Source organism: Melospiza georgiana, chromosome 2 (assembly GCF_028018845.1).
Source record: "Melospiza georgiana isolate bMelGeo1 chromosome 2, bMelGeo1.pri, whole genome shotgun sequence".
Taxonomy (NCBI): Eukaryota; Metazoa; Chordata; class Aves; order Passeriformes; family Passerellidae; genus Melospiza; species Melospiza georgiana.
Window position 1 is genome coordinate 58,325,505 of NC_080431.1, and position 14,221 is coordinate 58,339,725.

The 14,221-nt window shown below is 35.0% G+C and overlaps 1 protein-coding gene across 5 annotated transcripts in view; it reads right to left on the reverse strand.

Moving 5' to 3' along the window:
* Window positions 1-14,221, reverse strand: part of NBEA (neurobeachin) — a 452,410-nt gene that overhangs the window by 216,118 nt on the left and 222,071 nt on the right. For all 5 annotated transcript variants that reach the window (XM_058019299.1, XM_058019300.1, XM_058019298.1 and 2 more), the window contains 2 exons: window positions 6,203-6,311; window positions 2,099-2,265 (listed from right to left, as the gene is read on the reverse strand). In XM_058019299.1, coding sequence (XP_057875282.1) covers window positions 2,099-2,265; window positions 6,203-6,311 — 276 coding nt within the window. The remainder of the gene's footprint in view (window positions 1-2,098; window positions 2,266-6,202; window positions 6,312-14,221) is intronic.

Sequence of the window (14,221 nt, forward strand, 5' to 3'; positions counted from 1 at the left end):
ACCATATAAAAAGTATTGGAGTATCTAATTACCATCATTTTTTGCATTCTGTGGCTAAGAAGCTTTATGAGACCCCTCTCCATTTTCTGCCCTTAAGGCCTTTCAGACCTGCCCACTGGGCGACATTGGTCCCTAAGAAGGTTCAGAGGTTCTTCCACTGGGCATCTCCCTCTCCCTGCTGCCATCCCAGTCCTCCCCACGCACAGCCCACTAGTCCCACGGCAGAAAGAGCACTTGTGTGCTGGATCACAAAGCTACCACGGCACACATGGCCAAACTTGCAGGGCAAGGCCATTTCCCAACTGGATCCAGCAAATGGGGAACACCACTTGGAGACCTTGTACTGTCACCATGTGACCTTTCTCCAGGTTAAGCCGCTGCCTGTGGCTAAAACATAACCAAGCCAAACACCACAACTAGCACTGCAAACATCAAAAATGGAAAGCAGCTCTGCCAGTAACTGAAAAGTAGACAACACTGGACAAGTTGCATTACAGGGATAAAATTAGAATTTCTTTTGTTTAGTGTGAGAAATTTCATGGGTTTGTCAGAGGTGTCAAGCTACTTTATGGCTTTATCAGAAACTATCATGGACTCAAGGGAAGAAAAAGCTGCAGCAATGGACTTTGCCATTTAGTAAGCTATAAATATTCCACGAGATAAAAGCTGTTTGGCCCTAAGAAGGCAGAGTCTCCTAGAAAAGGCAGTCACCAGGAACTTATTTAAGTCAGCAAAGTGTCTGCAGCCATTCACAAAGTTGAGCAACAACACTATTGTTTTCAAAAATTGATGTTAATTATTCAAAGACCTTAAAAGGAGTGAAAATCACATTTATTTTCAGCATGTTCAAGTCTCCAGACACAAAGCTTTAAGCCTCAACTAGAGCATCCCTTATGGACTAAGCCTTGTCTTGAATTAACCATATCACAATTTTCTACTTGTCATTTTTATAATTTCCTTCAGAACGTCTCTGGTGTCAGACATCAGAGTTTCTGTAAGATTGAATTTCCACAATTTCTACCATCTTAAAAAAATAATTGCATTTCTATCATCATCCAGGAGAGAGTAATTTCTTTAGAAGAAACAGGGATAATGAACATGAAAAAATTAATTTTTGTTTTGAATGTGGTATAACTGCAAGAACCACCTGGATAGAATTACAAAAAGAATGAACAGTATATGTGCTATTTATTAAACCTTATTGGTGACACACCAAATTTATTATGTGGAAACTTTTTTAATAGGCTTAAATCCTAACTATGTAGTCAACATAAATGCAAATATGTTTATCTAGAAAATGCAAATGAAAATGCAAAGAAAATTTATCTAGATAAATGCAAAGAATATTTATCTAGAAAATAGTTTTTGTGTTATCCATCTCAACTATGTTTTTCCTGAAAAGGTTTATCAGAGCTAAAATGGATCTTTCTGTTCTTCACTGCATGATTCAGAGCAGATAACCAAATTTTACAGCTTGATTTTCTATTAAATTCTATTTATCTGGGAGCAGGACTTCTTTGATTTCTTTTGAATTGTTTCACTCTGAATAAATAATCAAGTATTTGTGGCTAGAGTGCACAGACAAGAGAGAGAACTGGCAGACTCAACTTTCACAGACAGGGCACTCACATGACAGACCCAGGTTCAAGACCTTGCTCTGAATGAAGGAAAGGAGCAATTTCAGCTCAAATCTTCCACATGTGGGTCAGCACTTTAGCCACTGGCTATTTTTGTGATTCTGAGAAGCAAAGCTCTTCTCTTTGGCATGATATAAGAAAACATTTGCTTTCACTGCTATCTTAAATAGAATGAACTTTTAAAACAAGTACAACACAGCTCTAAATAAAACCTCAAATACTGTATCAGTATATATATGAAAGAATATATATAGAAGAAATTATATATTTTAGATATTTTTAAATTAATTTTTTAACAGGAATACCTGCTTAATTGAGCTGCACTTTGTTCAGCTTTGCATATGTTACATTTAAGTACATTTAAACCCCTAATAAAGTCGTATTTAGTTATACCATGCCTGCTTCTCTCAAACTTTGCAAGTAACATTTAAAGCCGCACACCTTCCATGTTTGCAGCTTACCTGTGAGAAACAGCTCCCCAGGCACCGTGTTTGTTGGTTAGTATGTTGAGTATCTTCTGTTTCAGCTGGTTGGCCGTGACATGGTCTCGATGCTTAGCAGCACTGATGAGGTGATCACACATCTTCTCCTCCTCTCTCCGGTCAGCGGCGTACTGAGCGCACTGCGACTGGCAATGAGAGAACATCCACTTCGTTAAAGGCAGGCCACTTATGATCACCCTAAAATTACTATTTATTTAACTCTCTGATTGTGAAAATAACTCATTAAAGTGTTTTTTAGAAGTATAGGGCATGCCATTTGTCCTAGTTTCATCCAGGACAGGGTTAATTTTTTTTACAGTGGAGGGGGAAGCAAGCATGTCCAAACCCTAGTGACATTTGCTACCATCTCATGTCACTTGCCAGGGGCAGGAGTAAGGGAGATTCTCTCTCTGGTCTGAGAGAAAGTGTGGCAGGCTAAAAGGTCCAGTATTGTTTTATTTACTGTGTAAACCATTTCTTTGTCTTATATATTTTGTTATTAATATTGTTGGTGTTACTGTTCTCATTCTTATCTCATTGCTGTTTCCAGTAAACTGTTTTTATCTCAACTTGTGATTTTCACCTCCTGTGCCTCCACATCTCAACACCACCATGGAAGGGGTGGGGAAGTGATCAAACAGTGTCTGGTTTAAGAGAGTCTAGGTGGCGACACTGAATTTTTCTGCAGTAATATTTCTTGATCATGACACCATTCAATTGAAATGTCCTGTCATACATTATCCATGAACAAGCACTCTGTTAGAACATGTAAAAACTGAAATACCAAGGGCAAAGACAACTGAATTCAAATTAAAAACATTAAGCAATACATGTGGGTGTGTGTATATATGTGGCCATGGAGATGCCTTAGAAGTTATCCTTTTATAAATGTTTCATGTGTTCTCAGGTATAAAATACACCTCTAACATACAGAGGATAATATACAAGAAAAAATTATGTACTGGTTAATTTTGATAACATACTACCAATTCTAAAAACCATAATGCATAAAAATATCACTAATCTTTTAAACTGAAAAAATCTAATAGTTCCATCATGTGTCCTTTGAGAGAAAACTACCTTTAAAATAAATGCTGTGGTCCTTGACCTCCACATGAATTTATTTCTAAATTGCTAGAATTCTGGAGTGTATTTTTGGTTTGATAAATTGTTTCTTTAAGTATAAGGATAATCTTTTTCCATTTCTTTACTCAAAATCATGCTAAGTTCAAACTCAATTTCTTCTCCTCATAAAAATTCTTTCAAAATGTCTAAAGAAAGGGAACGCAGCCAGAGTAATTAAAATAAATCCACTAAAAGTATAGTTTACTTAGTATAAATTATGAAGGCTAGAATACTCTCAGAATAGCTAATTTAAAAAATACCCTTTATGGCACATTTTTTGCACTTACAGTTTTTGTGCACGATTTCAGAACATTTAGCCAACACTCGATGCTGTAATTGTGCTCAATAGAAACCAATTTTCTAGCATTCAAAAGAGTAATTGAAATTAAGTTAACCTTATACTTTATATTTTATTCTTAATATTTCTGCACACTACCTTTTTAGTACAGATCACATTAGCATTCAGTATGATTATAACAGTGGTCTTTCTATTGTGTTTACAGATATCATTTCAAGTAATCTATCTGGGAAAGAACAATGGTTACACTAATTCATAAAGGGTTAATTCATTTTCCAATTTATCTTCTTGTACAGGGAGGCACCAATTAGTACAATGATCTGCCTTAGTAATGAGGTTAATATTTCACCAGCTCATTGGACAGTAAAATTAAATTTTCATTTTTCTTCCTGAACAATTACAAAGGTTAACAAAATGAAAGTTAACTGTGAAATACCCATTCTGGGAGGAATTTCCCTGGCTGTGACTACAACTGGAGCCACAGAATAAAATTTAGACGCTGGTCTGTGGTCTGTGCAGGAGACACAGTAACTTGGTGCAGCTTGGAACAAATAATTTCACCCATAATGATTCAATTAAAGTTTAAAGGACAGAAATAAAATAAAATAGTCATACACTTCTCTAGATGAGAGCACTGATTAACATGTACTAAACCTCAGAAGGTATACCTATACGGTTTATTAAAACAAAATGACAGATATACAATCATGTAGCAGAAAACTACCAGAAATCTCTTTGTCCCTACTGCTTTCAAGTAGGATGAATAATAAAATATTCAGTTCTATTCCCACCATTATTAAAGACAGTATATAAAGCATTCTTTCTGACTTTAACCATCACCTTATTTAAGTACTTGTGAATTTCACATTAAAACATTCTACATTTTACAATTTTCATTTATGATTTGCAGATTTAAACTTACTTGCCTAAAATGTGTACCTCAGTCTTTTCCTACAACAAATGTAATGAGAATTTTCATGTATGAGAAATGTGTTGGTTTCTTTACCAGACAATAAAACAGACTTGAGGCTACTCCTTTAGGGAATTTAGCTAATATTCTAAATCCTATTTGCTAACAGAAGCTGGAAGTTAATTGAATATTCTCATTCTGTCTGGAGTTCTGACAGATCTTATGCCTCAATGTATTCTTCAAAGAGCAGATAACTCAATCTTCCATTGTCATCTTAGGTTACTGCATGATGCTCTGATAGATATCAAATGTTATTTATTGTTGAGGCAATATGAAACTTCACTCTGACATACACTTAATTGTAAATGCAATTTTATCTATGTTCAAAATATCCAGTATAAGCTTGGTAATAAAGTTGTTGCAATCCCATATGACAAGTGTCTGCTGTCTGCTCTGACAAAATGAAGTAAAGGTTATGTGTATTCAAAATGACAACAGATATCTCTGTGTCTCACAGATCTCAGCTAGGTCAAGGAGCACAAAAACTAGTACATCAAAGTGCACATTTAAGAGAGCTGTTTCAAGGAGATAAAAACCTCATCAAAACTAATATTCCTGCATCCTATTTCTAGCCACCAGGTGCTTCTTGACATTTTCTGACTGATTAATAAATTGATACAGCTATTTATTACCATCAATACTAAGTCTGTCAATCTCAATCCTAAAGCCAGGTCATCTGAGCAGTAAAAGATATGAAAATATAGGACTGCACATATATACCTACATCTACACAAATGCATGCAAACACAAGGCAGGTCCAGAAACGAAAAAAAATCAGTGATGAAATGCATGAAACACCATAGAAACCTAAACCATATTTGAAAAAATCATGAAAAAAATGAAGTATTAAATTTACTCCATTACTTTTGCATGACTTTTTTTTTTTATAGGAACAAAATTAATCCTGTATAAACAATTGGAAGCATATTAAACTGAAGACACTTTAAAAACAGGGGATTTAACATTTGGATCACCTTCAAGCAACATAATTTAAATGTTATACTGCACCACTCATGGATGGAAAAGCAACCAAGTGTTGATTCCTTTTCAGAACAAGAATTATAGACATTTAAGAGTTATGGGAGTCAGCTTTTCTGTTACATCTTCCAATACTCAGTCTTACTGTTGATAATGATTCCTAACTGCCAAAAAAGATATGCAGTATCATATTTCAGTATATAAAAAGCAAGCTTTCTAAAGTGCTCCAAAATTCAAAATGTTTGAAGAAAATGACCTTAAAATATTAAATCTGTTCAACAAAACCTTTCTATTTCTTATTTTTTGATGACTTACCTTAAGTCTATAATTGCTTTGCTTTTTTACTAAACTCATACATACTGTTGTAAATAATCAACAAAAATAATTAATAAGGTGATTTGCATTACTATTTTCAATAAATCAGAAAAGTTCTTTGTGAACAAAAGGGTCCACCATATCAGATTAGACATTCTGATTAAGGCATTTCTTCAAGCTGTAAATGCTTTTATGAATTTCAGTGACAAGATGAGAAATTAAACCCATTCCTTGTGCTTGACATTTACCAAAGCTTTTAAAAACCAGTTTTGAAATGCTTTCAATGTAAATTTCTTCCTTGGAAGAAAAAAATAAAATCTTTATTGCAGGGAGTTACAGTCAAGGCGTCAACTGAGTGAAAACAGAGAATCAGCACTGCACCAGCTCTCAGGCTTACCTCAAACTCAGCGTGCTTGTGGACATCTTCAGCTCTTTGTCGGTTTAAAATAAATTCTGCTTCATTTGCGACACGCACTATATGGTCTTTCATTGCATGGCACAATAATCTGAAATAGGAAAAATCAGAATCAGTCTTTTTATTTGATGTACTTCAAATAAACTATTTCAGCAGATTTACTTACAATGGAAAAAAAATCAATGAAACTTCTGTAATTAAATTTTCCAATTAGTTGAAATAAAAAAAAATTTATCTAAATTTTCTGCATTATGAAAGCAAAAATAAATCACATTAAATAAAAAAAAAAGATTTCTATTTATTATTGAAGGAAAAAGTACTTTATGGAAGAATATATTTTGAGTATATTTTTAACAGCAGTCTCAATATGAATACTGCACTGTCATTTAAAAAAATCTAGAAAATTGCTTAAACTCTTATTTGTACCATTAAAAACATTAAATAGAGGTATTTCAATATCAGTCTTAAAAAGTCATTATTGAAGATTTAAAATTCTATTAAAATTGAAAAGTAATATCAATATCTCTCACGTATTTCTTCAAATACTACTGTGAAAAGTACCTCACTTTTCCATGTTTTCAAAATATCAGAAACAGAAGAAAAAAACAGATTTAGAGTGGATTGAGATTGAGGATGCCAGGCAGCCACATTAATTTAGACTTTCCTAAAGACCACAAAATACCACAAGATGCATAACAAAATTGCATAAACAACACTGGGTTGAAAATGCCCTTGTGGTTTTGGGCAGCAATAATGGTACCAACTGCTTTCTTGTCCCTTTAGCCTATATCTAGGGTTGGCTATTATATTAAAAATTACTCTGCTCTTCTTATCGGCAGAGAATAAATGTCTTTCAGCATGCAATGATCTGACAGGTCTGTTTAGGATCAGGAAAGCCATTCCTTTTTCTGTGGAAGTGGAACATCGTCTGGGATTTTCCATCTTGCAGCATCAGGGAAAGAATATCAAAGTTTCTTATATTAAGGCTGTGAAATATCTAGTAAATTCAACCCTAATTTGGTGTTTCATGTTAGAAGTAGAATTTGTTATTATTAGAAATCGAAGTCATGATTACTAGACCCTAAAACTGTAAGCTGGAAAGATCTGAACTCTTTTCTTGCCTCCATTGTTCTACTGTCTGTGAAGAAAGGAAATCACTAACCCTGAGCTACTATTCAATATGTGTACATGGCAAGGGAAATCATAAATATTTGGGCCTCTGTTTTAGAGACAAAGATAAAAAATTTTGGATCAAGGTTTCACAGTGGATACTCATGTCTTTAATAACCCTTTTTATTATATCTAACCCTTTGCTGTTTTTAAAACAGAAAGTTTTTTGCCAATTGTAAGCTGAAAGATCAAAGTTGCCTACCCTGCAGTTTTCAAAATTTAGCCTTTTTTTTTAATCTACCCAGCTGGAAGATATGTTTCAGTATTTTATTACTGCTAAGTGTACATATTTAAGTGTAGGACTGTCTTCAGATGTGGATTAGGAACGAACATTAGTGGATGTCAGGAAGATGGGGACAGATCCTTCCTTGTGCCCAGCCACAAGACAAGGGGCAGTGGGCACAAAGTGGATCACAGGAAGCTTGAGCTGAATATGAGGAAAAATGTCTTTTCTTTGTGGGTGACATAGCACTGCAACAGGGTGCCCAAAAGTTTGTGGAGTCTCCTGTCCTGGAGAAATTCAAAAGTTGTCTGGACACAATCCTGTGCAATCTGGGATATCTCATTATTATTTCAACTGTCTTGCCAGTTACTTCATGCACTCTTACATATCTCTCACTGATTGTGACTTTTTCAAGAAAAAGATGAAAAACTATTTGCATGATCATTAACAAATAAGGATTATTGCAAAAGTGAGGCCATAGCCTCTTAGCAATGTATCATCAATTACATAATATGGTATCAATGTGTGGTAATAAGGGACATACTGTGGTTCACAGTAGAACTGTGGTAGAACTTCTAAGACTAAGTAAACAATGTTTTTCCCTCTAGAAGACCATTAATAATCATGCTAGTCCTAAAATCACTTGACAGAAGGACTTTTAAAAAGGAAGGGTGAAAATCCAAGCAGTCATTTAAAAATCTTGTGTGGCTACAAAATAAGCCTTGACCTGGATGTTTTGATTTGCAAGTGCAAGAATGCAGGGCTGAACACAGAAGCATAATAAATTAAAGCAGTTAAATATGTCATCACTGAGAGGCAGCAACTACAAGGTTGCAGAAGCAGTGTCTTACAAAGGTTTTTGCAAAGGTACATGTTTCTGTGCTTGCTCTACTTGTTAAAGAGAACTTACTTTTTGAACTTTTAAACACTCCATTAAAAAATAATTCCTGGTATTGATTTTTAGTTTAAACTGAAAGCTACTATGTATTCTCAACATTCCTACTAAGTAAAAGATGGCAAAACTCTTCACTGGATTATAGCAGAGCCAGCTAACCCTGAATCTCAGATCCATGTAGACACAGCACTCAGTGCATTGTCTTAACTGCTTTATACATGATGAACAAGCATGATAATGTTGTCATCCTTTGAATACTAACCAAGTTATCTATATCCTGAATAATTCAATCACATTCATGGCATAAGATTGCTAAAAGAAGAAGAAACCTCCAACTTTTTGGCTTGAGAAAAAGTGCCTACTTGTTCTTTTTGTTTCTCAAAGGAAATAAAAGCAAAATTACTCAGAAAGAACCCCAAATTTGGAGAAATCTTACCCTCAGCAGTAACAAAGAATTCCAGTACATTAAAAAAAATTTAAAATCTCCCTTCCCACACTAAGAGTAAGAGAAAAGAACACGGATCTCTAGGTCAGCAAATTCACTCCTTCATAGCAACAGGCAACCACATCATTTAAAATCTTTCACAAACTGCCTTTAGCCTATGAAAGGCATTTTCATTAAATCTAGTTCTTGAAATGTGTTTTCATTATATGAAAATGTGATTGAGTTACTTGCCTCCCACACAGCTTTGGAAATTTCTCTGAAGCTTAAAACCCTTTTCCTCTCCAATCTAAATGTATCCATCAGCAGTCTTAACTGTCTCATTTTACATAAACCTTGCCCTTAGTTTTACACAATCCTTCCTTCTGATGAACTTCTGGTAGTCTATGTATTACAATTCTTAAGTAAACCAGATCTCTGATTTTTCTTGGATGGCAAAACAGTAGATAAGTTTTACTAATATCATAATTTGATTTTGCCTTTTCTGCAAATGCATATCCAAAACTGCCTGCAGCATTCTAGACAAATTCTAGTCACTATTTACATAGTAACATGAATGCTGCATTATTTCAATGGAAATACCCTTTCTGATGCAATTCTGTAATTTTATTTTCCTTATTCTGTGATTTTGCACAAGAAAATTTCAGTGACAGATTGGTCTTTGACCTCCTAGTTTCCCATCCACAGTTTTTTACAAAGCATTCTCTTTCTGGGGAAAAGTCTATTATCTGTATCTTCCCCTGACCATCATCCTGTACTTGAGTGACCATCCCACTGAGAAGCACCTTAAGGCACAAGAATGGATGTAAAATTGCTATACAAAGGGGTGATCTAAAATTTGAGAGCTTTCCAATTTTGACTCTCCTTTAGAAAAACCCTGTGTTCTTTAGTGAGATCTCCTTATCATGGTGATTGAGTTATACCCACAGTTCTTATTAATGCTTGTAAATCCTCCCATCCATCACCCTCATCAGACCTAGAAGCTACATTAATGTTGAGACAGTGAGGAATCAGGCTTTCTGGTCATACTTATACATGTCCACATAAGTAGCACTTCCAAAGGGCTAAGGATTCACCACAGGCTGGCTGTAATTTTTATTCTCACTTCCAGCAATTCATGATTTACCCAAAAAAAAAAAAAAAAAAAAAAAAAAGCCTTGGGTAAAAAAAGCAAAAAATTCAAAAAATTGACCTTGAAAAAGATTTGGCTTTGTCCTGTGTGTGACCATTTCTTCAGCTGCACCATTGGAACTCCTACCAGTATTGAAGACAACTGTGCTTGCCGGATGCGCTGATCTGAACCAAGACTCATGACAAGCAACAAATCTTATCTCCTCCTTGTGTGGCAATCCTTACTGCATAAGGGCATAAGGTAGGGACTAAACACAACCTAACTTAAGGTTTCTCTTCACCCAGACAAGCTTGGTTTATACTAATGCCTACAAATTTAGAAACCACAGTTAAAGTTCCTTTACTAGGAAACAGGTTTGCCTTGGTTTTAGATTGAATCAAAAGAATTTCAGCAGGAAATCCACCAACAAAACAGTCCAAAAATCACTTGTGCCTCAAATCCTTCTACAGAGAAATGATCTTTCTGTTCAGACAACTGTGGAGTTTTCAGCTGAAGTTATGGGAGAAAAACTCTAATAAAATAGGCTGGTACTTCATAATAAGCATGACAAGGCTCAAGTATCTGCAGGAATAAATGGAGGGGTTTCCTTAACCTAAAAATTGAAAAATTTCAGATTTATGGGCAAGACCAGACTGAGAGCAAGTTTCAGGACATGACTATTCATAAATACGAATTATTTTTAAGTACTGTTTGGGAGTAAGTAAGAAGTTATTTTAAACCCATCTATGTAGCTTTCTAGAATTCTGTCCTCAGCAAAGTTACTTTAGAATTCCAGAGTGCTTATAGGTTCAAGAAAGTTGTGAAAAATAGGTTCAACCAATCAGAAGCCCATGTTTTACAGATAATAGAATTTAAAAAGGTTGGATTGTGAAATACCACATTCTATGAAGTCATTCAGATAAATAGCCAGTGCCTGGGAGAACCTTCTTAGAATTTTGAAAATAGACATAGTGATAAGACTATACACAAACTGTATTAGAAACCTGTAAAAAATATAAAATGCTTGCAACACATTTAACTGTGGATTGAGGGGTTATTTGTAGACCTATAAGAACAGAAGGATAAAAATTCTTGTCTCACTATCCTAACCTGGCTTTGTTATCCTGCAGTCATTTGCTCCTAATAATAATCTCACAGAGAGAGAGAGCACTCATAGCTTTTATGCTGCTAGACAAAAGAATTGAGCTTACGTTATCCAGCCTTCCCTTTATTTGAAACAAAATAAAAACCCCAGATCATTCCCAAACAGCAATTTTCAAAAAAGATTACCAAATGAACATTTGTTATAATTTAGTTAAGGTCTTGCTTCCTCTATTCATTCCTGAAGTTCTGCCAACTCACATGTCCAGGGAAACAGATGTTTCTCTGACTTACTTTCATCATATGCCCGTAGCTTTATTTAAAACAAAAAACAAAACCAAAAAACACAGCCTGGAAATGTGCCATGTTTTTATCAAACAGTTGTTTTGACAATTATTACTCTTAATAGCATTCATAAGAAATGAAACCTATCATTGCACTGGGTATCTGCAATAGGATGGTTTATAAACTAGTCTAACTTGAAGAGTTTGAAGTTCCACAAGATGCAGTACTGCTATGAATCTTTGAAAGCAAATTCCTATAAACTTTGCAAAGTAATGTCTAACACAGAGGTTTCATTTCTTGCAAAACAGAAATGATGAAGAATACCCTAGGGAAAAGTTTGAAATTATAGCATGCAAACACGGGCTATTCAACTACAACATAAGCACACTGACAAGAAAAATTTCATGGAGAGTAACTATAATTGTTTCAGAAATGTCTCAGAAGCTGTAACAGATTCAATAAAACTCAGAGATGACTACAAAGAATCTGTTCCACTCCCATAAAGACTTGCTATTTTGCAGAAGAATTTTCTAAATCAAGAGGAATCTGTCTCTTTGTAATAGTGACTACCCAGTAAACATGCACGACCAGCAGTCGCAGCTGAGATGGCCTTTATGTCAGGATCAGCCTCCACTTTCAGATGTGACCTGATCAGGCAATGCTAGAAAGGGAAAGGATCCCTCAAAACCTCTAATAGATCTAAGAACTGTAGGTGTACTGACCCCACAAGCACACAGATGGTTACCATAACAATGTACACTTTGTCTAACACAAACTACTTGTCTGGAGCCAGGACAAGGACAGCTGTAGTAAGGAAAACAAGATTATGAACAAGCACATCTAAACACAAGCTCACACTTTAGCTGGAGCAGAAATAGAGACATTCAGTGCCCACATTTACAGAAGTATCTATGACAGGCATCCTCTACTAAAGGAATCCAGCTAATAAAGGATTCCTCTAATCAAAAGTTACACTTGGTGAAGATGACAATAAAGCAGTAGAATTTGGTTATATCTGTCAAAGACAGAATAATCAAACACCTTTGCTCTTATTTATGGCTTCTAACCTACTGCTTCCCCAGTGTTAATTTCTGACTGTGTTTGCATATACTGGATTTTGCACATCAGACCAGAATCCTTTGCATGTGGTAGCCCTGAACTTCATATGGTCTGATGACCCAATATCTTGCCTTCTTGGATGATTCAGGTCAGGTCCCCATTCTGTCCTGTAATCAAGATCATAATCAAAACAGAAACAAAGAACAGCATCCATTTTGGACCCTACTACTAAATCAGTTCTTTGAGAGCTATTAAGAGACCCAAAATGCAGATGCACTTCATAAATCAAATATGGCAAGTGGCACTATAGATATATCTTTTAACATATGCCTGAACATTTAGGTATTGCGGAGAGCGAATAATGGCTGTAAACTAATTTACCACAAACGAAACATATCAGAATTGCCAAATGGCAACAGAGGATGTCCAAAAGAAAATTTGATGTAGATACCCCATAATTCCAGTTGAGGTAACAAGGAAAGAATATAAGTCTTTATGAGCCTCCTTCCAGGACTGAATCAGCAATTCATCAAAATGTAAAGAAACACTGATTTCCAGACTATATAAACACCTTGTTATTTTTTTCCAAAATATTTCAACAAAACAAGGTTTAAAAGAAAATGGCTTCTTGTGAATTTTAAGTATGCTCAGAGGTCCATGTAGGTGGATATGCTAAAATATATATTTTCGTGGCTAAAGGTAGAAAGCACACTTAGGTACAGAGATGGAATTACAGGAACAAAGTTTACAATTTTAAATCTGAGATTAAATATAGGCTCATGTTGCCTTAAATTTATATTAGAATTAGACTACCTTTATTTAAAATGAAGAAATTATCTAAAAAGTAAAGGAAAATATTTAAATGAAAGGAAAAAGATCATCTCTTTAAAGAGGTGAGTGTTGAGAAAGCACAATGGGGGAAGGAAATGGATGATGAGGATAGTAATTCAGCTCTGAAAGATGAACAGATCATGATCTATAAAATCCATCTCTTAGGCAGGATAGATCCCTGAGATACTATGCTTGTCAAAAATGTTAAGCTAGAGGTACAACCAATTAACCACAAACTTTGGACCATGTTTAATTAGTAAGTCTTTTATCTATTTACTTGTCCATCACTTCAGAATGTAGAGTTCTAACTGGTGCATGAATATTGTGGGATCTTTCCAGTGTCAAGATAAATGATTATTTATCTTATCCCACCAAATCTTAGTCATTCCTTCCAATGATGTCATAGTTTTGTGATTGCATGTGGAGTAATGTCTACTCCTAGTTGCCCAAGACATATGCATTTGTATACATATTTACTTGAGGTGGGTGCTCTTATCTCTCATTTTTGTCAGTGAGCAGCCATTTTCTCTTGACCTCATCCATCACTACTTCACTTAAATGTGGGCCGTTGTCTCCCTCACATATCATTCCTAAAGAAGTCTTTTCATGTCTCCCTTCACAGCCAACATTGCAGATACATCCAGCTCTAAAATTATGAAGCCTGCTTATGTGTACACCCCAATGTAAATCTGAAATCCTAATTAGACTGCTGTCAGTGAAGCTCTTGACATGTGTGATAACCTCAACATCACACATTCATAGCAGGAGACTGATTACATAGAAGCATAAAGTTCAAGATCATAACCAGGATGTCACTAAATCTTTCAGGTGTAATACATACCTTGAAAGAATTAATTTAAATCTGTAGTCAGATCTCTTGTTAC